The 27,218-nt window shown below is 40.1% G+C and overlaps 1 protein-coding gene across 1 annotated transcript; it reads left to right on the forward strand.

Annotated features, from left to right (window-relative positions):
• The first annotated feature begins 238 nt into the window (after window positions 1-238).
• On the forward strand, window positions 239-26,233 carry tcf25 (transcription factor 25 (basic helix-loop-helix)). Its single transcript, XM_061665782.1, has 18 exons — window positions 239-562; window positions 1,433-1,549; window positions 1,631-1,696; window positions 1,809-1,933; window positions 2,653-2,718; window positions 2,798-2,880; window positions 4,491-4,621; window positions 5,101-5,200; window positions 6,589-6,682; window positions 6,839-6,931; window positions 8,604-8,709; window positions 8,806-8,965; window positions 10,687-10,774; window positions 10,868-11,026; window positions 17,620-17,710; window positions 19,847-19,926; window positions 20,023-20,098; window positions 25,246-26,233. Exons 1-18 carry the CDS (start codon window positions 356-358, stop codon window positions 25,414-25,416), a joined length of 2,013 nt encoding a protein of 670 aa, XP_061521766.1. The 5' UTR covers window positions 239-355; the 3' UTR covers window positions 25,417-26,233.
• The last annotated feature ends 985 nt before the right edge of the window (window positions 26,234-27,218 follow it).

Below are 27,218 nucleotides of genomic sequence, written 5' to 3' on the forward strand. Positions count from 1 at the left end.
GCCACCTCCTGGTTACTTAGGGCAACACACACACACACGCATATATATATATATATATATATATATATATATATATATATATATATATATATATATATATATATATATATATATATATATATATATATATATATTTTTTTTTTTTTCTTTTTTTATGGTGAATTTCCCCTTTCTTCCTTTTGAGGGCACTAGAGTGCGACTAAACGCTTGAGACTGCCAAATAACGAAATCACGAAGAAGAAACTCCAAAAACTATGGCTGTGCGTGCAACATATTTTGTCTGTGTGCTCACGTAAACCTATTTTAGTCGTATGTTGTCATATGTTGGCATTAGTCCATACGTGAGCCGTGTAAAATGTCTAGCAGAGCTTTGCGGAGGCTGAAAGGCAAACAGCGGGGTCAGGAGGCGGTTGTCGTGGAGGAGCTAACTTTGCCACATAACCCTGATGAGCTGGCTGAAAGCGAGGAAGAGCAGTTGGACACGGCCAGTGTCAGCCCACCGTCACATCGAAAGTCAAAGAAAAACAAGGATCGTAAAGACATCTGTGCCATTTTAGAAATGGTATGGCTATATTAGAGCTCGTCTACACATTGCTCGGACTGCACGTACGCCGGGACATCTAACATGTTAGCAGCGTGCTAGCTAGTGGTATTAGCCACACATTTAATTTGGATAAACAAAAATCAACAGTTACTATGAAGGATCCACAATGAGACCGCTAGCCACTTGGTACACTAGCACTTTACCTATCAAGCTCAAAGAATACGAGGTGTGGCGGAAAAGTTTCAGGACTGATGTGACCTAAACTACGAGTTTTCCCCTTCAATGTGGACCAAACGTCAGCAGAGAGGTCCTGCTGCGTTTGCTTCGTTCAGTGCGCGAGAAGAGGCGAGAGTTGTGGCAGGGTAAGTCGTGACTGCGTAACCATGACAACGCAACTGCTCATAATGACTTGAGCATCGGTCACTTCCTGGCTGGAGCAAAGTCCCTACTCAATCAATCTGTCTTCGTGTTATAGTTCTCCCCCTCTTTCCTGAGCTCAAGGGGGTAATCATGGGGACCTGTTTTGAAGCCACAGACAACATGAAGACTCCAACAGTGCATTAAAGTGTGATAGAGCAGGCTGGGAATGTGTGTTAAACTCCAGGAGGATTACTTCCAAGGGGAGAACTTGTAGTCTATAGTTTTGGTCTTAAATATATAATTTGTGCCACCAGTCCTGGAACATTTCTGACACACCTCATAAACTAATGGCAAGACTGTTAACTACTAGTTATTTAGCTCTGCGATGCTTAATATGGAATATTGTAGTTATTTCTAAGCGTCACAGTTAAACACAAACTTAAATGTAATTGTATATTTGGCCGTTTGGCAAAGCAATAAAATAACTATACTGGTTTAAACGAGTGTTTCACTTTAATTATTTACCAGATAAGTGATGCAGAAAAAGTCTCTGCCGATGAAGACCTAGAGAAACTCGATATAAACAAAACAAGTGACACAGGAAACATTGACAGCAAATCAAACAGCATTCAAGGGCCAAATGAGGTAATTGGCAAGATGGGTGGGTGGGGTCTAATTGTTTTTTTAAATCAAATTATTCTCATGTTTGTTGTTTGTTATTTACAGCCTTTGTCTAGTGTTAACAAAAAGAAGAAGAAAAAGAAGACAAAAGTTAAATCTGAAAATGTACAGGTAAACATGTACTTTTTAAAATGTCTCTCCTTTCAACCAAATATGAATTGGATTTTCTTAAATCAGAAACCCCCCTAAAATGTATTTTATGTTCATTTCTGTCTGCTATCAGAAAGCACGAGCACTAGATGACAACATTGATTTATTGCTAGAAAACATGGAGCAGTCCAATGGTTTGACTTTGCAAAATGACTGTGGAGGCTGTGACAGAAGACTTGTTCTACATGTGGAGCATAGGTGAGCAAACCAGCATCTCTTTTATATAGATCGACCATGTTCATCGGCTCAGATCCCAGTTAGACATTATTCATCTCCTTTACAAAGAGGATAATACTGTGTTTAGAGGGGTATTCATTTAACCATGTGTATGCTTACTATGATGATAGTACTTAGTATTATGGTATATTTTGAGTATCTTGTTCATCTCCATGAGAGGGACATGACACATTTTAGATTTATATTTAGATTTCAGTGTTGTACCTGAACAAGTCCAATGAACAAAAGTTCATAAACCCGTTCATATTTTGGGCAAACGTGAACTGAGCTTTGTTCATTTCTGCCTGATTAAGGTATTTTGAGAAGGCCTCCTTTCTGGTGTTTGTGAACGGTTTTCAAACGAAAGTTCCTTTTCATTCAAGAGTGCCAGGTTTTGTTAGGGACTTCCAGGGGGGAAAGAAACGTCTGAATTAACTATATACGAGCCTCCATATGTCAGGAGAGAAACGCTGTATTTGGCAACTGATTCAGTGCACCGGCCATTCATGTTTAAATGCGTGAGGTGCATTCAGGGACACTCTGTGAATGGGAAGAACGTATTCTTTGATACATAATTGTAAATAGTGATTACTAGGAACATTATTATTTGTATCAGACTGCTTTTTACTTCTTAAAAAAACAAACAAGAAAAAAGACAGGCTATTCTCTACTAATTGTTCCTCCATGCATGCATATTCCAGGAATCTGAACCCAGAGACGGAGCTGAAGAAATATTTTGGGAGTCGAGCAGTTTTGGGGGATCAAAGGTATGCATGGATTGTTGGGAATTTGGGGAGCTGTGTGGCATCGTCATCTGTCGTCATCCCTGTCATCATCTTTTTCCAGACCGCGACAACGCAATAGACAGTTTCATCGGAACACGTGGATGACCAGCCCCAAGGAAAGTTGGCCTCGATTCAGCCGCCCAGGTTGTGCTAGCTTTATCTTATTAATCTGTGTAAATAAAGTTTCTCTTTACTATTACAAAGACTGCACTATATTTATATATATTTTTTTTAATATATTATTTTGACTGTAACTAATTTAATATGAAAATATGACAAACAAGCTTCAAACCTTCTCATCAGTACTTAGTATTCATTGTATTTAAACGTTCTATGCTTTAGCCAAACAATTTTGCTCAGTAGAATGTACCTTTTTGTAGTATATGTACTGTAGGGCTTATGTTAATAGTATTACCGTAGGTTCCCGTGTATAATGTGCATCCATGTGTAATACGCACCCCCAAAATTAACCTCAAAATTCTGGAAAACCCTTCTACCTATGACATAGGGGGTAAAAATGCATTGTAATAAGGCATTATACATAGGTCCTATGTATAATGCATTTTTGCAATGCATGCTTTTGCTTCTACCCATATGATCAAAACATGAGTATTATCTCTACTTTGTTAGTTTTTTACAAATAATTATTCTGAAATTAAGCACACATTTGAACATATAATACTTGCTTTTTTAATTTACTTGGTCTTATTTTGAAATTCACAGCCCTACTTTTATTTAGTAAATGAGAAAACACGCAGTTGTGCTCATATGTTTGATTACCCAGGTAGAATTTGTAAGATGGGTACAATTCATTAAAGAAAACATGAAGGGCCAGGCGAAACGTTTAATTTAATTTTAATGGTATTCGAACTGTCAAGCATTTCAGAAAAGCATCATCATTAAACAAAACATAACCATGAATTAATGTTGTTTTTCACTCCAAAAAAATAAATAAATAAATATTTCACAAATTCTGCCAGGGTATGTAAACTTGGGCGGCACGGTGGACGACTGGTTAGAGCTTCTGCCTCACAGTACTGAGGTCCGGGGTTCAATCCCCGGCCCGCCAGTGTGGAGTTTGCATGTTCTCCCCGTGCCTGCGTGGGTTTTCTCCGGGCACTCCGGTTTCCTCCCACATCCCCCAAAAAAAACAAAAAAAAACATGCAAGGTAGGTTAATTGAAGACTCTTAATTGCCCGTAGATGTGAATGTGAGTGCGAATGATGGTTTGTTTATATGTGCCCTGCGATTGGCTGGCAACCAGTTCAGGGTGTAGCCCGCCTCCTGCCCGATGATAGCTGGGATTGGCTCCAGCACTCCCACAACCCTAGTGAGGAGAAGAGGCTCAGAAAATGGATGGATGGATGGTATGTAAACTTATGAACACAACTGTACATATATCCAATCATACGTACCCCTGTCATATTGGAAGGAAAGTGTGGGCTACACCTTTTTCATAACCTCTAGGTGGCGGTGGCATATTAGAATGAACGTGCAGACCTTTCTCAGAACCTCTAGGTGGCGGTTGCATATTGGAATGAAAGTACAGCTTTTTCATAACTTCTAGATGGCGGCTTACATTTATAAAATGTGAGAGTTTTTTTTCCTGTTTTCCCCTATACCTATGTATAATGCGCACTACTGACTTGACAATTTTTTTGGGGGAAAATGCACATTATAGAAATTATGGTACCTCTATATTAACTTGACTGCAGTTTATACATCTGTATTAATCTGATATGACATCTTTTCAGGAATCTCAATGACCTTACTTGAGTCAAAAGATGGCATTCAGTACTTCACTTTTGAGCATAGTCGCGACTATCAACAAGTACAGTTCAAGTTCCTGGATGCTGTCGAGTCCATGGACCCAAACACCATTGTGGTAATAGTGCATTACTATGCTGTGCTCTTCAGTGAATAATGCAATAACACAAAAAATTACCGGTGTTGTGTGAAATTTGCAAATAATAATAATTTTTTCATGGTGGAATCATTCTTCAAATTGTTCGATTAGAAATGATTCTACTGAGTATCAAAATCTAGATCGTTTTTTGGATGTAAACCCCTTTTTTATTCCTTTAACGGAATGATTTGGTTTTAAATTGTATTCCATTCACTGTTTTAAGGTATACTAATTCAAGTGAAAAGGCCTTTCATTGATAAGCCCTGACATTAAGTATCCTCCAAAAAAATCTCATAACATTCATTATTAGCTATGCCTTAAACCAATTTTAAAACTTGGAAAATATGTTACTCTAAGGTCTGCATGTTAGTGTGGGGATAATTGTACATTATAAATAAACAGTAACATACAGTAACATTTGTACGGTGTATATATCATTTGTTGATGTCTCTTCTTAGGCTCTGCTGCAGCTGAACCCCTACCACATTGACTCTTTGCTACAACTCTCTGACGTCTGCCGTATACAAGATGATCAGGAGATGGCCAGGGACCTTATCGGTGAGGATGTTTAACTTAAATGAAGAACGATGTCCTTCATCCTTGCATTTCAACTTACTTCAGTCCCAGATGTGCCTCTGCCTTTTCCGTAGATGTCGGCGCTCTCTGCTCATTAGCTTCACTTCAAGCAAAAAATATGAAGTAATTCAACCCTAAAATAATTACTTGCTTTGGTCTAATTTAATCAGTGGAATGGCCTCTCTGTCATGCCATAGCGTCCCTGTATCACTTACTTAGGTACGTAGTCTTTATGTTATTAGACCACAATTATTTTAACACAACTACATGTGAACCTAGTGGAAACAATTTGGTTGACTACTTATCCTTACAAGATGAGACAACTAAAATAGGAGACTTGTGGCTTGTAACTACCTTCTACTATCAGGAAGCCATTTTAAAAATCAAATCTGCTGAAAAATAAACATCCTGTTAAGTTTGAGAGTGAAAATATGGTGCTAATTCTGATAATTATCCTATGTGCTGTGTTTTAAGGAACTAGGTTTTTTTTTCTCCTTTGACAAAAAATAAACAGACAAAAGAATGTTTTGTCAAGTCTCTTCCCTGACTGTAGAGTTAAAAAAAATATTACTTTTTCAATACAAAATGCCAACGCGCACAAAAAATATGTACATGAAACATGCCGCTGCAAAGCATTGTTGGAGATTGTGGTCAGATATCGTTGAAGTATTAAAGTAGGAGGAGGAGGAAGTGGAGGAGTAGCAGCAGCATTAGCAGCTGTTTCTAATGTTAAAAAAAAAAAAAACTTACACGCGCGCACACAGCGTCATTACAAAGTGAATACGCTGCAGTGTCCCAAATGTGAATCCTAGAAGGATTCATACAGTGTTGATCTTTGAAGGATTCATACAAGCAGCGGCATGATCTTAACATTATCTAGTCTACACACATCATACCGTGCATTCTAACTTGCCATGGTAGGGTATATTAAAATGTAATAATTAATAATTAATTCATGTAATAATTTAAAAAAAAAGAACATGTTACCTTGCGTATGAGGCGGCACTGCTCGTCGAGCTGTAGTCTGCATGTGGGTGTTTTCTGTTTAGGTGTTGGATCATGGTAGAAATGCTGCTGTGGTATGCCAGGTCCACTTTTTTTTTTTACATATATATTTTTATTTATTTTATTTTTTTGTAATTGTTATATTTTATATATTTGATGGTTATTAGTTATTTTGCCCAGTCCTAAATGCATATTTAAATAAAGAAAAGCTGACCTGGCTCTGGTGAGCATCCCTACTAATAATGCACATAACCAATGTATTTTTTTTATAACAAAATTATATTATTAAACCAGATGATACATGAACATAATACAATAATGTGTGTATGAATTATGTATATTAATTATTTTTGTTGTTGTTCCAGAGAGGGCCTTGTACAGTTTTGAGTGTGCGTTTCACCCCGTATGGAGTCTGACGTCTGGGACTTGCAGACTGGATTATCTCAGACCAGAAAACAGGTTAGATGGACGTTTGCTGTCGCTCAGTGTAAATCACTTGTACACTTTCGGTGTTTGGACAGAAACTTTAATTTTAAATCATAAAATAATGAATAATTGGTGACGTATTACAATTTAAAAACAAAGAAGTTCAGTGACATAATAATCTGCTTTCAGGGCTTTTTATCTGGCTCTTTTCAAGCACATGATGTTCCTTGAGAAGAGAGGATGCCCCCGGACAGCTTTGGAGTACTGCAAATTGATCCTGAGGTAGGAGAAAAAGAGTACAAGTTTTCAAATAAAATAAAAAACAGGTTCATAAGATGTCAAACATTTTAAAGGAGCACTGTTTGTTTATTTCCTTTTCGATAAACAAGAATCACTTTTACTTACTCGAATAATAGAATTTGTTGATCGCATGATAAGGGTTTGTAAGTTTAATTATGTGTCGTGAATTGTCACACAATCCCATCAAAAAGTTTGATAAGACCAAAGATAATAGGCTGTGTGTTTAGTTGCCAAATAACTGCAATTATATTCATTCCTTAATTTGCACACGGGTTAATTCATGAAAATTTACAATTGTTTTCATTCAATTTGGTATAGCAGAAGAGAAACAGTATATGGACTACAGCATATTCGTGGTTCTGCCTTTGCAAAGTCGCTTATTTGTGGATTTTTTGGGGGGGATTCTATCCTTGGTTATTCGTGAAAAGACTTGCCTTTTATCAATTTTCTGCAACATGGCAGAAATGTCAGTCATTTTCATGGCTAAATACTGTCTACAGTATTTAAGATATTTATTGTACCGTTTCTTTAATGAGACAATGAATGGTTACTGTCAGTCATAACCACACCAAAATAACCCATCAAACTAGTTGTCCACTCAACCAAACTACTGCAGCAGAAGGCGCACTCTCGCTCATCCAATCAAAAAGTTTACAGCATCCGTGTTAGATTTGTGATTTACAGTCAGCAGGAGTACTGTACATGGCACTGCCCGTGTCTGCTTTGGCTCATGATACTTTTGCCCAACTAGGACTAAACACAACATAAAAACCAGTGGAATCTGTAACAACAGCTCAGCGGAACATTGCTAAACCCTAGGTCTATAGCGTTCATCTTCTTTTTTCAATAGGATTTTTACATTTATTGTTTTTCAGGCAAATTATTTTTTTCGGTGGAGAAATTGTCTTACCTTCCTGTCAGTTTTGGCTGTCACTCCACCCTTCGTCAGAGCTGTCACTGCTTCCTGGTGTGACATTTCTAAAAACAGCTGATCGGTTCTGGAAATGTTAAATAAATTCCCCCACCTGACCTGTTCTTTCTCTTCGCGGAAAAAATACATTTGTCTCAACAATGGAAATTATACTTAAATTTTTATTTCTTAATAAATGAAATCACCATTTAAAAACATAATTTTACCTGGGTTATATATGTCTGATATTTATATTTGTTTGATGATCTTAAACATTACAGTGGGGAAACAATGCAAAAATATAAGAATTTGAAGGGGGGCAATACTTTATCAGAGCACCGTATGTACTGTACATTGTGTATGTGCGTGCTTAGCTGTAAACTTTACTGTAGTTTTAAGAGTACAGCATTGTCTAAAGATATTTGTAAGCCTTTGAAATGCTGTTGAAGTGTTTTGGGATCATAGCTTGTGGTATATCTGTATCTCTATATCACTTTTAGCAGCGTGTCAATTATTTGCGGAAATTCACTATTCGCAGTCCACATCGAATAGCGGGGGTCCACTGTAAAGTTGACACACATTGGGTATGTAGAATATTTTAACTTCACAATTCAACTTTATCAACTGAATATAGTCTTCAAGATAGCTGGGCATTTTGAGGACTTTGCTGTCAACTGGCTTAGCGGATGCATTTAAAGATGTCGGATTTCTGACCCAAGTGTCCCCCTACCCCTTTGTACATAGTTTGGACCCAGACTCTGACCCGCTGTGCATGCTGCTGCTCATTGATTTCCTGATGCTACGTTCCAGACAGTACGACTCTCTCCTTCAGCTTTATGAGGACTGGGAGGTAAATTGTGCTTCACGTTCCGCATATTAGCTGTATATTTCATTTTACATGGTCAAGTGTTCAGTGCTAGTCATAAATTGTTTGTCTGAATCTCAGGAGCACAGAAATCTGTCCCAGCTGCCAAACTTTGCATTCTCCACCGCACTCTGCCATTTCCATCTCAGTCAGCAGGAAGAAATCAAGCCTGAAGAAAGTGATCAAGCAAAACACAAAGCTGACCAAATGCTACAGGATGCGCTCATCATGTTTCCTGCAGGTCAGAAATCTACCACTGTCAGACCTCTTCATACTGAGACAAGCATTCACAATAATGCAAGCGTGTAGGGAAAAAAATATTTTCTAAAAAAAAATCTCTTTTTTAACCTTCCCAATGGCAGTGCAATCTTTTAGTTCAAATTAAAAAAACAAAATGCATCAAATCTAGAATGGCAGAACAGTAATTTGTGAAATACTTATGGAAGCCAATTTCCACGTGTCAAAAAATAATAAACTCCTCATATTTGCAGTTTTTTTCATATTTGTAGTTCGGCATCCACGAATTCACCTATTCGCGATTTTTATTTTATTTTATTATTATTATTTTGGGGGTGAACCAACCCCTGTTTTTTGTACAAACCGTTTATTGGTGGTATTTCCTGCTTATTCACGTTTCTTTTTTTGGGGGAAGGGCTGATTTTTTTATTTTTTATTTCGTTTTTAATGATTTTTTCTCTTGGAAATTATAATGGTCATCAGTTATTCACAAATTTTTGCTATTCCCGGATAGTAGGTGACCGCAGGTAGGTAGGTAACCCAAGTACACAATACCCTCTTCATAAATCTCACTTTTAGATTTACATGGAGCACATCATCTACACGGCCCAAACTTTGTTATTGTGGTTGACCTACACCCTAATATAATATAGGTTCTACATAGTACAGTGTCCAAATGCAGTTCTTTGGGTTGTGCGCATAAGGGAACGACTTTTGAGTATTATTAGTATTATTATTTATCTATTTCGATATCGATTGAGTGAACATTATTATTTATTTATTTATCACTATTTATCACCTGTTCTTAGTGATTCTTTATAGAATCATTATTAAATTGTGCTGTTGTATAGCACCAAATCAGAATTGATACTTCGGTATTCTATAACATCTAACCAACTCCATGCCACTATACAGAAGCATGGGTGCAATTTAGAACTGTCACCTTTCAAAAGAACCAATAAAGAAACCTTAAAGAACCCCAGTGGTGTACAATGGTACTATATGGAACCATGGGTGCGCTTATAGATCCGGTAATGCAATATCCTCTGAAGCTCCCTTATTTTTAAGACTGTAAGTCAAAATTATGAGATACCATCTTTAACTGGTGGAAACGGGACAGTTCATATTATTACAGACTTTCACTTTTCCATCAGTTTAAAATAAAAGTTAAAAAAAAAGATAAGTTAGTCATAATTATAAAACACTACGAAGTCATAATAAAGAGATATCATAATCATTTATGACTTACTTAGTGACTTTTGATTAATTGGGGGCTTGGAGGCAAAAGAATGGGAAACAGCCCACCTCAGTCCCTGCTGGTCAGTTCACTTAGTCTGGGTTAGCTTGTTGAAATGTATTTCATTTAAATGTACTGTATGTACCGGTATGTGTTTGTTTAATACAAAATAATTTATGCAATGTTTGTTGACTGGTTAACAATAAACTCAAACTAAAGATTGGGTTGTACGTAGCTGTTTTTGCACTCCACTGGAATGTATAGGGTGTTTTATAAAGGTGTTATGTAATTGTACATGACAAAATGTGGTAAAAAGTGAATTCCCCCATTTCTGCCAGTTTCCTTTTTTTCTACTGGCAGATACAGGGTTCCATAAATACTGAATTTTTATCCCAGGAAAACAATCAATGAAGTCATGGCATCGCAACGAATGACGAAATCAGCCCCGGGGGAATGTCAGTTTCTTGAATCTGAATGTTTTTCTGCAGTCTTGATGCCTTTACTGGATCTATGCACTGTGCAGCCAGATGCCACCGTCACCTCACATGCGTTCTTTGGTCCGAGCAGTCAGATTGGGTAATGTAAACTTCTTTGTCTATCTATCTCATTTTTGCCAACCCTTAATCTCATCCATCAACGCTTTGTGACATCAACATTTGCTCTCTCTAGACAGCTGCCAGCCTTGGCTGAACTGACTGCTCTGTACGTGGGGAGGATGCACAGCCTTTGGAGGGAAGCAGCAGTTATGCTTTGGTTGGAAGAGAGTGTGAGGGAGGTGCTGTGTCGAATTGATGCAAATGACCCACTGGTGGAGGACTGCCAGAACAAGTGAGATCAAAGCTGGGCTGCTCATCTGACAGAAGTTTTCGTTCAATACAAGCTAAAGTATCCATGTATCCATGTGATTCTTTCCCAAAATTCCATGTTGAATGTTCCAATTTCTGCCATGTCATGATTACATAGAAGCACAGACACAAAAAAGTAATAATAATAAAATATTTATTTATAGAGCGCTTGGCGGCACGGTAGGTTAGCACATCTGCCTCACAGTTCTGAGGACCCGGGTTCAAATCCGGCCTCGCCTGTGTGGAATTTAGATGTTCTCCCTGTGCCTGCGTGGGTTTTCTCCGGGTACTCCGGTTTCCTCCCACATCACTAAAACATGCATGGTAGGTTGATTGAAGACTAAACTGTTCGTAGGTGTGAATGTGAGTGTGAATGATTGTTTGTCTATATGTGCCCTGTGATTGGCTGGCTACCAGTTCAGTGTGTACCCCGCCTCTCACCCGCAGTCAGGTGGGATAGGCTCCAGCATACCAATGACTCTAGTGAGGATAAGCGGTGTAAAAAATGGATGGATGGACATAGAGCGCCTTTAGTCAAAGTGCTTTATGAGTGAAAAACAACTACAGGTAAAAATAGCAACAAAATAAAAACATTTTATTCCGGCTCGTGGGTAGAGCTAGTTAACACAGCTAAACACGATGCAGAGGTGAAAGTTTGCTTCGCGTCCGGTGTCAACACAGCAAAAGTCACTTATCATCGCATCCCTGGCAGTGAATAAGCTCCAGTTGGGACAAGTATCGTTATCACGGAGGGAGGAGAAGGACTCATTAACAGGAAAAAGACAGAGAAGCCATGCTAATTGCTGAGCTATCGTGACATGTAGTCGCAGAACACTGACATTAGTGAGGGGTGTTACAGTACACTTGTCACATACTCTAGGTGTGACTGGAACCGCATTATAGCAGAAAGTAACCAACTTTGAATCGCATAATAGCAGGCAAATTAATGTGTCTGGAGAGAAAATACTACACAGCGATACAGGACACCGTAAGCTCAAAAGTATATTATTAACAAATATACATAATATGAGATAACCTTTATTAGTTCCACAATGAGGGAACTTGCATCATTTCAGTGGCGTTGGTGGATACACGAAATACAAAAACAGTATGCAAGAGAAGACATTTGTCCATTGCACAAATAGTAACCTATAGATAAATCCCCATAGATAAATTCCGGCACACCTATACAAACACAAATACAGTACCTAAACACAACACATCTATTGACAAACAATATAGAGATAGCACAGAGACATGACAAGGCACTGAGGAGCCAGACAACTAGTGGGAACCATCCACACCAAGAGGTGCCACAGCTCGCAACTCAAGAGGATGCCACCACAGAACACACCACGACCGGGATAGACTGGGTAGGACACCTAACATTGTGCGAAAACCCCCAGCCCTCCTGGCCCCTGGAGGCTGCAGGATGACATCTCGCGGGCAGACCAAACACACCTCCCGGCGTAGAAGTTCCCATGAGGAGACACTGAAGCAGAACTTGGAAAGACTGAAAAATAATAGAACAGGGCAAAAAAAAATAAAGTGCCATAAGAGATACTATAAAGGACACTTTGAGATAAAATCAAATGCGATAAAAATGAATAAATGAGTAAAATAAGTAACGAATAAATAGGTAAATGACTAAATGGGTAAAATACAAATGAGTAAATCAGTTAAAACTAAACCAAACATGTGAGTCTTGAGCCTTCTTTTGAAAACATCAACAGTCGCTCTCTGTATTCCTGATGCCCTCCGGCAGGCTGTTCCAGAGGCGCAGGCCATAATGGCTCAATACAGCCTCTCTGTGGGTTTTTGTTCTAGTTTTTGGAATGATTAAAGGGCCACTGCCAGAAGACCTCCGTAGCCGCGAGGGTTGATAAGATAAAAACATATCAGATAGATATGATGGCCCAAGAGCATTAAGACTAATAAAAGAACCTTAAATCTAATAAAAGAACCTTAAAATGATGGCGTCCCCACGAGGAAGCATGTATAAATTAAAAAGCGATAAAATCTCTGCAGGATGCAACTGTGTCCACCATTACAAGGTTGATGCAATGAATACATTAAAATAAATATTGAAGTCATAATGTATTAACGATGATCGAGAAGTTGTTGTGCAATTGCACAGTATGTAGAATTCCTTTTATCCTATTAAATCAGGATCATCTTTATTTGCCAAGTATGTTCAAAAAACAAGGAATTTGTCTCCGGTAGTTAGAGCCGCTCCAGTACGACAACAGACAGTCAATTGACAGAACACTTTTGAGACATAAAGACATTGAGAAAACAGTCACTGAACAATAAAGGGTTGCTAGTTATCTGGTAATGCCGGTACAATTAATATTTATTTATTTATTTATTTATTTTTACAATTGTGCAAAAAGACACAAGAGTCCTCTAGCACTTAGAGCAGTTCGAATGACAAATCTCGCAATAGTCCAGTGCAATAACCATTGTGCAAAGGGCGCCGAGACTTCAAGGAGTGTATGCAGTTTAAAGTGACGAGTAGTGTAGTAGTAGTAGGGTGAGGATGAGAATCAGCACCTCCAAATCTGAGACCATGGTCCTCAGTCGGAAAAGGGTGGCGTGCCCTTTCCAGGTCGGGGGTGAGATCCTGCCCCAAGTGGAGGAGTTCAAGTATCTTGGGGTCTTGTTCACGAGTGAGGGAAGAATGGAACGGGAGATCGACAGGCGGATCGGTGGAGCGTCTGCAGTTTTGCGGACTTTGTATCGATCCATTGTGGTAAAGAAGGAGATAAGCCGAAAGGCGGAGCTCTCAATTTACCGGTCGATCTACGTTCGTACCCTCACCTATGGTCACGAGCTGTGGGTCGTGACCGAAAGAACGAGATCCCGGATACAAGCGGCCGAAATGAGTTTCTTCCGCAGGCTGTCGGGGCTCTCCCTTAGGGTGAGAAGCTCGGTCATCCGGGAGGATCTCAGAGTAGAGCCGTTGCGCCTTCACATCGAGAGGAGCCAGATGAGGTGGCTGGGGCATCTGATTCAGATGCCTCACGTACGCCTACCTGGTGAGGTGTTCCAGGCACGTCCCACCGGGAGGAGACCCTGGACACGACCTAGGACACGCTGGCGAGACTATATCCTTCGGCTGGCCTGGGAACGCCTCGGGATCCCCCCGGAAGAGATGGATGAAGTGGCTGGGGACAGGGAAGTCTGGGCGTCCCTGCTAAAGCTACTGCCCCCGCGACCCGACCTCGGATAAGCGGTAGAAGATGGATGGATGGATGGAGTAGTGCGATAATCTGGGACAATGTTGATTGTGCAAATGTTGCAGATACTCGTCAGTCAGTGTGCAAATGAGGCAGATGCTACTCTGGCATGAGTGGCCAGTATTGGTCAACAACAGATATGCAAATAGTGCAGCGAGACTACTACAGTGAGTGCACGAGTAGTATATAATTGGCCCGACGGAAATGTAACAACAAACTCAGACAAAAGAAAATGGCAGCATGTTGCAATGTAATTGTAAGTTACCTGTTTAAGAGGGTTTAAGAAGTTGATTGCAAGAGGGAAGAAGTTGTTGGAATGTCTGCTAGTTCTAGTTTGCATTGATCGGTAGCGGCTACCTGGGGGAAGGAGCCGGTGACCGGGATGTGGAGGTTCCGAGAGGATTTTTCACACTCTTGTCTTAGTTCTGGCAGCGTGCAAGTCCTCAAGGGTGGGTAGGGGGGTACCGACAATCTTTTCAGCAGTTTTGATTGTCCGTTGCAGTCGGAGTTTGTCCTTTTTTGTAGCAGCACCAAACCAGACTGTGATGGAAGAACACAGGACTGATTCGATGACCGCTGTGTATAACTGCCTCAGCAGCTCCCGTGGCAGGCCGTGCTTTCTCAGAAGCCGCAGGAAGTACCTTTTTGAGGACGGTGTTGATGTTGATCACCCACTTCAGGTCCTGACAGACTGTAATTCCCAGGAACGTGAAGGTCTCGACGGTTGACACAAGGCAGCTGGACAGCGTGAGAGGCAGCTATGGCGAAGGATGCCTCCTGAAGTCCACCATCATCTCTACAGTCTTGAGCGTGTTCAGCTCCAGGTTGTGTCAGCCGCACCGCAGCTCCAGCCGCTCCGCTTCCTGTCGATACGCAGACTTGTCACTGTCCTTGATGAGGCCGATGACAGTGGTGTCATCTGCAAACTTCAGGAGTTTGACAGCCGGGTGCGTTGTGGTGCAGTCGTTCGTGTAGAGAGAGAAGAGCAGCGGAGAAAGGACAAAACCTCGGGGTACCCCAGTGCTGATGCTGCGTGTGGATGAGGTGGTCTCTCTCACCCTCACCTGCTGTGTCCTGCCCGTCAGGAAGCTATAAATCCACTGGCAGATGGCAGGTGAGACGCTGAGCTGGAGAAGCTTGGATGAAAGGAGTTCAGGGATAATGGTGTTGAACGCTGAGCTGGAGTCCACGAACAGGATCCTCGCGTAGGTCCCTGCACTGTCGAGGTGATCTAGGATGAAGTGCAGTCCCATGTTGACTGCATCATCCGCAGACCTGTTCACTCGGTAGGCAAACTGCACGGGATCCAGCAGGGACCTGTGACGCTCTTGAGGTGGTCCAGCACGAGACGTTCAAAGGACTTCATGACCACAGATGTCAGGGTGACAGGCCTTTAGTCATTCAGACCTAAGATTGTAGTTTTCTTGGGGACTGGGGTGATGGTCGAGTGTTTGAAACAGGATGGTACTTCGCACAGTTCCAGAGATCGATTGAAGATCTGCGTGAATACTGGAGTGAGCTGGTCCGCGCAGACTTTGAGGCAGGATGGGGACACATGGTCTGGGCCTGCCGCTTTGTTAATCGTTTGTTGTTTGAAGATGCGTCTCACATCCTGTTCATGGATGGTCAACGCAGAAGTCAGTCATTGTGGTCGGTGGTGCGGTTGGGTGGGTGTGGGGTGTGAAACTGTCCTTTTCAAATCTGCAGTCGAAGGTATTCAAGTCGTTGGCTAGTGTGCTATTGTTCTCAGCTTGGGGGGATCGTCACCTGTAATTGGTCAGTGATTGTAATTCATGCCAGACTAATTTAGAGTTGTTAGCAACTTTGCTGCATAGTTCCTCTTTGCAATGTTCATTTCTTTAGTCAGATGGTTTCTAGCTCGATTATGCAGGGCCCTATCCCCGCTTTGATGTGCGTCCTCCTTAGCTTGGTGAAGTTGCTTAAGTTTGGCAGTGAACCACGGCTTGTTGTTCTTGAATGTGCAAAATGACTTTGTTGGTACACACATATCTTCACAGAAACTGATATAGGATGTGACAGTGTCCGTATATTCATCCAGGCTGCCAGCTGAATTTTCAAAGACACTCCAGTCTGTGCATTCTAAACAGCTTTGAAGTTCCATCTTTGCTTCATTGGTCCACTTTTTCACTGTAGGCTTCACGCATTTAAGTTGCCTGTATGTCGGTATTAAGTGAATTAAGCAGTGATCAGACGAGCCCTGGGCTGCACGAGGTTTGGCACGGTATGCGTTATTTAGCGTAGTATAGCAGTGGTCTAAAATGTTATTTTCCCTTGTAGGACAGTCGATGTGCTGCTTGTATTTAGGGAGTTCGTTGTTGAGTTTAGCGTTGTAAATGAGGGGTGAGTCCGGGTGTTTTTTTGTTCAATTTCGTTTACTTGTTCGGCAAGCATTAGCAGTGCGGCGTTCGTGTGAGCTCGAGGCGGAATGTATACACCAGCCAGAATGAATGATGCAAACTCGCGAGGCGAGTAGAATGGCTTACAGTTAAAAAACAGCGACTCCAAAAGCAGGCTGCAGTGTGTGCTGAGCTCCGTGACGTCCGTACACCATTTTTCGTTGATATAGAAGCATATGCCGCCCCCTTTTGTTTTCCCCGATCATTCCATGCCCTGTGAAGATGGAAGCCGGGAAGCATGACGGCACCATCAGGTACACAGCCTCACAAAGCCAAGTCTCCATAAAACACATGGCGGCGGAACGTCCAAAGTCTTTACTGGTCTTTATCAGAAGATAAAGCTCATCCATTTTGTTGGGTAGGGAGTGTAGATTTGCGAGGTGGATGGACGGAAACACCAGCCTGTATCCTCTCTTGCGGAGTTTCACCTGGATGCCGGCTCGCTTCCCTCTGTGGCGTCGCCTCCGCCTCCATGCGCCAAAGACCGCGGTCGCTTCTCCGGTGAGTAACTCAGGGAAAAAAACTGAGCGGATTTGCGAGAGTTGGTGAAAGAAAGTCCGCAGTAGCCTCCTTGATGCTTAGCAAGTCTTCCCTTGTGTAAGTGAGTCGTGTAATGTCTCCGAAGACGAACGAAAAACACAAAAACAAAAGCAGTATTAGAGCGCGCGTAACCGAGGCAACCACACGGGTAGGCGCCATCTTGCATCTTGTGAAATAAATATATATCAAATCATAAATAATATACTCCAAAAAATTTCCCGCAGTAATGCTCTTGACAAAATTTGAAAAATATGAAAATTAGGACAAATTGTCTGGAAATTAATTACTACAGGTTTGCACCTCAAGTATAAACAATTGTTTCAAGACAGTCAGTTTATTGTTATGGGCTGTGACATTTTTCTGTCATCCCTTTGCTGTAGGAGGAAGCAGAGATACCAGAATGCTCCACGGAACATCCATCGCCACGTTCTGCTGTCTGAGGTCAAAGAAGCTACCTCCAGTCTGCCTCTGGTAAGATACACAGCCTTTCATTCAAAACCGCTACAAAGTCGTCTCTATTGTCTACTGTAAAACCACAAGTGTTGGACATTAGCAGATTCGTGCTGATACTTTCTCTCCGTTAAAACTTTGAAGCCTCTTTAACATCCTTGGCGTTCAACTATTGTGATTCGAAGAAGACATTTGGGGGAAAAAACATGGGGAAAAAAACAAAAAAAAAGGAATTACAGTAAAGTATGTCAATTCTGGGGCAATAGTGGCACATTCATCACCCACCATGGCGTCTTGTGTCACAGTTTCTTCATTAGAAAAGCTGCATTAGGTAAGATTCTTATTGTCGCACTTGACATTTTACATTACAAAGTTTGCTGTATAGAGGAGCAACAAATACAAAGAAATTAATACATTCATCAGTTACATAAGCATTAAATATGATTGAGCTGTATCAAAATCGTACATTGGCAAAGAGGAATGCTGAGTTTGTTGTATGTGTGACTGTTACAGTGATTGACAACAATAGAAGTATTCATTGAACGATTAATAGGGCTGAAACGATAAATAGAATAAATGGAATCATTTGATTACAAAAACGTCAAAGCAAAATCTCTACCTTGAAACTTCGCCGGGATCATTTTTCCACATTACTTGGAGACTCACACACCACTGTGTGCAGAAATTAGTTGGTGCGTTCGTGGCGATCCAGGAGAAAAGCATGTGCAAAAGACAGAATTCCCGAAGTTTGGAATCGTTATCCTTATTTGTATTTATTTGATTTATTTATTTTAAACGCAAAAGAAAATAATGGTGCATGTGTCTACTGCAAAGCAAAACTAAGTATCGTAACGCAGCAGCACGTCTACGATACCCAACACAAGGTATCGATGCTAGCTAATTTAATACAGCCTACCCCACCACTAGTTACAACGCATTGTAATGCCCCCACAAGTGGTCAAGGATCGAAACGGCTGCCACTCTATTGAACAAACCGTAACAGAATAAACACATAATAAGCACATTCATACACAAGCTCCAATGGCCACAACTGATGCCCTCAACACGCAGACAGGATAACCTGAGCCAACAACACTCTCATTCACTGGCGCAAGCACCACTCACCAGGCCAGGCCCGCCTTTTAAAGCCACACACATTCAAAATCACAGTAACTGCAGTGTAGAACGTGAGGATGGCAATCTGAGGCGGACAAAAATAATACTGTACAACATGGTGTCAAAGGTACGGCCCACAGGCCAGAACCAGCCCATTAGGGGGTCCAATCCTGCCCGTGGGGATGGAGAACACATTCACTGCTATTTTTCAATAAAAGTAACTTTTGTTGCTAATTCTGTCCACTGGAGGGTGCACTGACAACACTTAAATGGCATTTCAGGTTTTAGGTTCAGTTTCAGGAGCACACTAATATAAAATGTGGTGCCATGTTCACACTGTTTCACTTCTTTGAAAATAAATATCTCCAGTAGAAATTTTTTAAGACACTGAATATTACAAAATTTCAGTCAAAAGCTTCACTTCAAAATAGGTTGGTTTATTGGAACCTTTTATTTTTTTCTTTCCCCCCCCCTCCATACACTGTAATTGCATACATCAAAATTTAAGTTGTGGCAAAGGATGCATATAGGTAACAGAATGGTGCATGCTCACTGATTTTATATTGTTAAAAAAATATTTGGTTAAAAATTTCCGACTGCTCGTATGATTTGCAACAAAATTTGTAACAAGGTCATAATGAATAAATGTGAATATTTTCCGAAAGTACTTGTAATTATTTGCACTAAAACAATGGGGCAATTTTTTAATAGCTGTTATTTATGGATTTTTAAGCCACAAATATTGTGGTCCGGCCGCTTGAGATCTAATTGGGGTGAATATGGCCCGCAAACTAAAATTAGTTTGACACCCCTCCTTTACATGCACCTCACGTACATGTTTTGCGTTGGCATTGTTGTTTAGTAATGCATAATCATTTTTCAATCAGCTGAATCAACGAATAAGCAATAATTAATAATAATAATAATTTATTCTGATGCGGCCATTAGAGGTCAACTGGCCTTTCTGTACTTTATGGTGACTATTAGGCCTTTCACTGCAGGAGACAACTTTGACCATGCTTCTTTGCGCTACACTTTCAGGAGGTGACCACTCAGCCTGTGATGGGATTTGACCCTCTCCCACCAGTGGATTCTGTGATTTCATACACCAGGCCAGTGAGGTAATATAGCACATACATACAGTATCTTCCCTCATTGGTTTAGTGACCAACGCTCGTCAGGCCTTCAGTTTGCTTTTTTTCTCTGTGCGCACGTAGGCAGCATGTTGGAGCATCCAATGAGAGCACACTGTCGCTGTTTTTCCGTTCCTTGCTGCCAAACTTCAACCTTCAGGTAAATCCATCACAGAATTGGTTTTCAAATTCACGATGCCTTTGGTTAAACAATGAATGCATACCCAGTGATCACAATTTTAAGTAAGTCTGCACATATAATGACGTAAAACACACACGTTTGAAATCAAAATACAAAATACAAAATAAACATGTAAATACAGTGAAGAGTACCATATGTACTTTGTCCAAACGACTTCATTTTCCCCTCTGTATATGATATAGAAATCCATTAGTATGACGATCACAATGATAAACTGATAAATCCATATCTCTCTGACAGTTTAAATTAAAACAAAGCGTTGTTATAATAAAATGGTGGATTGGTTAAATCTATTTAATTGTTTTAACCTAATGAAGTGAGTAAATGTTGCAAAAGCACTTAAGTCAATTTTTAAGAGCTTTCAATAAATCATGTTAGTGCTGTTTAAAAGAAAGCATATTCACAAAAAGCTTCAAATTATGCCTTTTTACTAGTCAGCTAAACCATTTTTGGATGCTCTGGTATATTTCATGGAAACATTTATTATTTAGTCAAGGTTTTAGTTGCATTTAATGTTTATTTTTTTCCCATTGTTGTTGGAAATTCTTTCACTTGTAAAAACTTAAAGTAAGCTCTGCCAAAATAATGCACTAATGGAATAACTTAGTTCCACAACTGGAATGGTCTAAATTGGGGATAACATTTCTTTCCTACGCTCATGATGAGCCTCATGACAAGTGAATCAAAAAATGAAAGGAGGCATATGACAAATATTTTGTTTCCTACCAAAGGCCCAAACAAAAACAAACGGTGAAATGTGAAATTGTTTGAGGTTTTGGTCTAGTGATGCTTTATTGCTTATAATTTTCTTTGAAAAAACATTTATGAATTTAATGATTGAGTCTCCTTTTGCAGAACTTTAGGGACCTTTTGACTACTTTTATGTAACTAGTACCCACGGAGCAATCCACATCATCCAATGAAACGTCTGCAACTTAATTGTTCTCCTTATTTAAGCATGACAAGCAGTTGCCAGTCAGACATTAACGTCACATGATGTGTGGCCGAAACCTCTGCACGGTGTCGCTATTTTTGTGTTGCATTTGACAAAATATGCCAAATGTATTGGAACTGTGAGGCTAATTTCTTTATTGTAGCTTATTTTGTAAAAGCAAATACCCTTCGGGTTTGTTTCTTTAATCAGAATCATCTTGATTTGCCAAGTATGTCCAAAAAACACACAAGGAATTTGTCTCCGGTAGTTGGAGCTGCTCTAGTACAACAACAGACAGTCAATTGACAGAGAACACTTTTGAGACATAAAGACATTGACAAAAAACAGTCACTGAGCAATAAGGGGTTAATAGTTATCTGGTAATGAACCTAAATAAGTGTCTGTGTAAGTTTAAATTGAATTGAATTGTCAAAAAAACGTATTGTATCCCATATCTATTGGGACGTGAATGAATGTAAAGCTATTCAAAATCTAAGAAATATGTACAGTGTTGATGTTCTAACTGTGCATAGTGTTAAAGTGGTTTGCAATAATATGAAATGCATTTTTTTAAAGAATAAAGCCTCATTTTTTGGGTGGTCCTTGGCGTAAAGGTTTGAGAGCCACTGATTTCTTGCATTAAATTGTCATGTTTCAAGAAGCTGATACTGTACCTACGACTCTATTATGGTTACTATTCACTGGGGAGTCGGACAAAAAGACTCACGCAGTACTTTACAGTACTGTCGTCTGTACTTTGTGTTATAAATAGGAAATCAAAATGGTTAACAAAATTATCATTCAAATTACATTATCATGATCATTGTCACGAGAGCGGTTGGAAAAGTCACTAAATATAGCGACAGTGCCATTAAGTTGGGATCACTGAGGACACAAGTCTGCTGGTACTGCCCACACACATGCACAGGAAAATAAAAGCGCCCCGGTTTTAATTTATTTATTTTTTTTATTTTTTTTAAAACTTCATAAAGACTGCACTTGTCAACAAGCAGCAGTCCGGTAGAGTGAAAAGAGGCTTCAAGCTGTTTAATGCGACTCCAAGTTTACTGTTAAACCAAACATAAAACAAAAAAATGCGTTTTGTATTTAAAACAATCCCATAACTTTCCCTTAATGAAATCAGTTTAGCTTAATGCTAACAAACAATACCAGAAAAGCCATAAACAGGCTAACAAATAGCATCGATGACGTGGTGCAATAAACCTTTAAGCGACAGCTATTTGAGCACAAATGGTGGCGCATCAGATGTCAACAATATTATGATTCTATAATCTGAGAAAAGTGACTAATATGACTTCATCTTACTGAGCTTAGTTGTGTGTCTGGTTAGCACAACCGCCTCACATTATGGGTTCAAATCAGGGCTCTGGCCTTCGGGTGTGGAGTCCGCATGTTCTCCCTGTGCCTGCGTGAGTTTCTGGGTACTCCGCTTTCTTCCCACATCCCAAAAACATGAATGGTAGGTTGATTGAAGACGATAAATTGTCCGTAGGTTTCAGTGTGAGTGTGAATGGTTATTCGTCTACATGTGCCCTGCGATTAGCTGGCAACCATTTCAGTGTGTATCCCGCCTCTTGTCCAAAGTCAGCTGGGTTAGGCTCCAGCCCACCCATGACCCTAGTGGGGATAAACTGTAATGAGAATGGATTGGTATATTGTACTGCGCCCAAGTGGCCAAGGCACACACACCAGCGGGAGCCGCTCACTCTTAATGACTGATGATGCACACACCGTTTCTTTACATTATACAGACATGCTAACACCAAAGGCATGAAAAAGGTGACCCCCCAAAAAAACGGTGTAGGAGGGTCTGGGGGGGATGCCCCGGCCCCCCGCACATAATTTTTTGATTTGAACATAAATTAAGCAATCTGGAAGACTCTGAAGCATACAAAAAGGCAAAATACACATTTTTATTCAAGCAGATTTTTTTTTTTATTTACACCGCTCAAGTACATGCTGATGTATAAATTTAAGATTACAATGAATTTTGTCTCATTTCTTTGCTCTTTTGTTTTGGCCTCCAATTTGAGCCAGGCCCATCTCCACCTGCACCTGATGTCTGCTTAAAGCTGTCCCATGAATAGCATCCCCCTCTTTACTCATTCTGGGAAATAACTGACTATAATCAGTCTGTTTCACTTCATTTTTCACTCTTACCAACTTCAAAGGCTCATCCCAAATGCATCCTCCAGGAAAAGATTAAGTAGAGTACTTTTCCATTTTTATTGGCCATTTCTGAATTTGAAGTTAGTTCATTCTGTGTTATGACATAATTCCTAACGTCGCTCCGTCGCTTAATACATTTAACATCCGTAAACTAATTAGATAATTGTGGGAACATTTCCTAATTAATACAAGATGTACTAGCGGATCAGCTCTTGCCGCCGATGTTACGTGTGCTTCGCGGTTCCGCTGGGACCACAACCAGGGCCACATCCCGCAGCACCTCAACGCGAAAATACAAAAGACCAGTGGGAAATATACGACACTGGCCGATCTGATGAGCAAAAATGTTGCTTAAACGTAAGATTAGCATTAGAGGATGTACGCTCCAGAGGTGGGTAGAGTAGCTAAACATGATACTCAAGTAAGAGTACTGTTACTTGACAATAATGTGACTCAAGTAAAAGTAAAAAATAGTCCTCCAAAAAATTACCTGAGTAAGAGTCAAAAGTACACAGTCAAATAAGTACAGAGTAAATAGTAACTTCAGATTTTTGTTAACCACAGCATGAACATCAATAAAATTAAAATAAAATATGTATGTGCAAATTCTGATATGGCTGTGTATGTGTGTGCGTGCGTGTGTGCGTGCGCGTGTGTGAATAAGTAAGTATCCCCGTTTGGGCAGACAGTGCCGGACAAATACTACAATACATGAAAGTTGTTGTTTTTGTTCATCTAAATGTAAACACAAATAGTGCGCCGTTGCCTTCATAGTAACGACAACCTTCCCAAAATGTCGGTCACATAGCCATTACGATCAGCCGGGTAGGCTTATCTACTGTTAATACCTATGTCCGGGAAGCTCAACGGAACACGTTGTGTGAGGTCATGTGACTTTCTTGTGTTGTTTGATTGGACTTAGACTTTTAACTTAAATGTCACGAGCACTTAAATTGGATTGGAGTAAACAGCGCCCAATGCGCAAGTCGAAGTCTCGTGCACGAAATAGTAGCTAAATAAGCAATAATTGATAAATAAAAGTAGCGAGCGAAATTTAGATCATTGGAACTGAGTAAAAGTACCGTTAATTCTTAACAGCAGACGCGGCAGAAGAGTTTTTTCTGGTCTTGTCAACTCCTGTGACTTATCCAAAGCAGGTCCTGAGCGCACATGTGGAACCTCAGGCCGATGCGCTCGCATATTAGTCTGCCGCGGTGTAATATTCAGAAATTACATCACTATGTGGATGTGTGCAATGGTGCAGCCATGACGACATGACGACAGCGACAGAACCCCCCTAGGAAAAACTCATCGGATCTATACATTCACGGAAATAGCCTATTTTGAGTTCAAAACGGCGAATTTCGCTGAAGGTGACTGATTTGTATGTATGATTATATTTAATAATGTTTGTTTTTTAAAGTACAATATTATAGTGCTATTTTCTTGATTAAAAAACACTTACAAACATGTATTTCTGGGGCAGGGGGGCTGGAACGGATTAATGGCATTTCCATTCATTTCAATGAGAAAAGATGGTTTGAGATACGAGTGTTTTAAGTTACAAGCGTGGTCAGGGAAGGAATTCGACTCATATCTCAATTCACTACTAGATGTTTTTGCTCATTTGGGACTCTCTCACAAAATCAGATGTATATGTATAATGTTAACAGAAAGGCTTGAGGCTGATCTAAACAGCCATGTAAGAATGAATTCTGATTTATATAATCCACTTATGGAAAGGAAGCGATCACAGTTGGATAAAGTAAATGTCATTAAAACTGCAAGCTTTTTTTCTCTTCTCTATAAATGCAAATCTACTTATACATGGATGACCCCGCCACACCCAATTACAGACAGTAGTTGCATACATCATACACTCAGACCATACTTAAAACTCATTAAGGTACCTGACAATCAATGTCAGAAATGTCACATTCTTGGTATTTATGTTTTGATGTCTGTCACTTTCCTTGTCAAGGGTGGCCTAAGGCAGGAGGAGGGCGACATGGAGGTGGCTCGAGCTGGACAGGAGCTTAACCAGGAGGTGAATCGCCTCATGGTGGCGATGAGGGACATGCTGGCAAACATCAGGTTTCAAGAGCCGCCACGGGAGGACCACCCTTTTAGAGATGAGGAAGAGTGGGATTGAGTGGGACCTGTTTGAAACTTGGAAGCATAGCTGATCAACATGTCTGTAACTAAATTGCTGCCAAATGGGTTCCTTTAAAAAGCGGTTCCTCTCAATTTTTTGAGCTTGAACGTTAATTAAAAGTTTAATTAGCATCAACCTCACCCTATGTTTTGCTTTGAACAATCTTTTTTCTAACCGTTTATTCTATTCTATAATGACTTAATTCACATTTTGCATTGAATCCAGTCAGAGATGGATGACATTTCTTGACCTTCTTTCAAAATTGTGGCGTAACTCTTCACTGAAGATGTTATCCTGAGTATGATTACGTACTTTGGGCTTGATCCCCCCGTTCGCGTGTCATTTTTACGCATCGGGGCTTGTGCAATTTTCATCTACGCATATTCTCCTGTCCAGACTACTGACACACTCACCACCTATAAACTGGAAATTATTGTGCAAACACCAAAGAGGTGTAACCTTTTGAGGTCTGAGGATGGCCGTAAATCATGGAGCATAGAGTTTTCCTGACATTTGTGATTTGTGTCATTGAAATACATGATAATTTTTTTAGCACACTTTAAATATGAAAATACCTTACGTAGCAGATGTGCCGTCAGCCTGTGGGGACGTGTGCACTGCTCCGGCTAGCGAGCTAACACTGAAGGTGAGCTTTTGTTTTTATGTATGAAATAAATCCAATAAAAATAATTTCATCAGAATACTGTTCTTATAACTGAATGTATGTTTAGAGGTCCATTGATTAACAATTGGATAGCTCAGCAGATGAGCTGATTCACTTTATGATGTAGACATTTTGACTACCGGCATAGAAGCAAATAAAAACAACGGATTAAAAATCTAACTCTCCATTGCAACATTACTATGACTGTAGTTTTTGTAATAGTGAAAGCTCTACACTTTCACTTTTAAAAAGCTCCAAAGTCTTGTAATGCCAGCCCCCGGCACTATGTTTGATGGTAAAAAAAAAAAAAAAAAGTCAGTTGCCAATATTTTTACCTAATAAATAAGCTAAAATAGCCGACTCAAAGCGCGTCGTTGGTCAGCTCAATAAAATATTTTTGGTTCATAAATCTCTTCGTATATTTGACAGCTTTCTGGAAATTACAACGTATGGTGACGTATGTTGTAACTGAATCTGATGTGACATTTCACCCCCATGAGGCGCTGAATTTACTAGTCTCCGGAGCGCATAAAAGTGCTTGACTGGAAAATGTGCGGAAAGCCAGATTTGACAGGGAACGCCCACATTTTAGGGTTATGCCATTCAGAATGTATTATCTGGCAAGTTGTTGTGTAAATGACAGCCCTATGTGGACGGGAGAATCTTCTTTCTGACTTAGTTGCATGGGAGAATATGGCCCTTTCTGACCTTTATTTTCATCACCATTAAACATGAATTCTTTGTGCTTTAGCGATCCATTACACAACAGCAGACTTCCTTGACAATTTCCAGTCATATGCTGATTTGTGTATTAAGGCACATTTGGCCATATGTCTTCTCCATTGTTGAAGAAACAAACTGAATGGTGAAAAGTTGTTTAAGGATATAGCTCCACAACTGAGTACTACGTAATTCTTTGTCTTTGCACGCTTTTACCAATTATCTTCAAACGTACAGTATAATGTGATCAGAAACAAATGTCTGAAATTACGGGCATTTTGCCTTTTAATCACATTTGCAACATTCAAAACTGTCACAGAAACTCCCAACGACAAACTAGGTTTCAATAGCACTCCCTGACGTCCATCCAGTTTTCTTATTCCTGCAAACTATCAGGTATTTTCGCCATGGAGAA

Source organism: Phycodurus eques, chromosome 2 (assembly GCF_024500275.1).
Source record: "Phycodurus eques isolate BA_2022a chromosome 2, UOR_Pequ_1.1, whole genome shotgun sequence".
Taxonomy (NCBI): Eukaryota; Metazoa; Chordata; class Actinopteri; order Syngnathiformes; family Syngnathidae; genus Phycodurus; species Phycodurus eques.

Excerpts from the sequence above, each read along its gene's own strand:
- tcf25 (XM_061665782.1), top strand. The coding sequence starts at position 356 with ATGTCTAGCAGAGCTTTGCGGAGGCTGAAAGGCAAACAGCGGGGTCAG. Across the intron at positions 8,710-8,805 it reads AGCTTTATGAGGACTGGGAG|GAGCACAGAAATCTGTCCCA; the intron begins GTAAATTGTGCT and ends TCTGAATCTCAG. Across the intron at positions 19,927-20,022 it reads TCATACACCAGGCCAGTGAG|GCAGCATGTTGGAGCATCCA; the intron begins GTAATATAGCAC and ends GTGCGCACGTAG.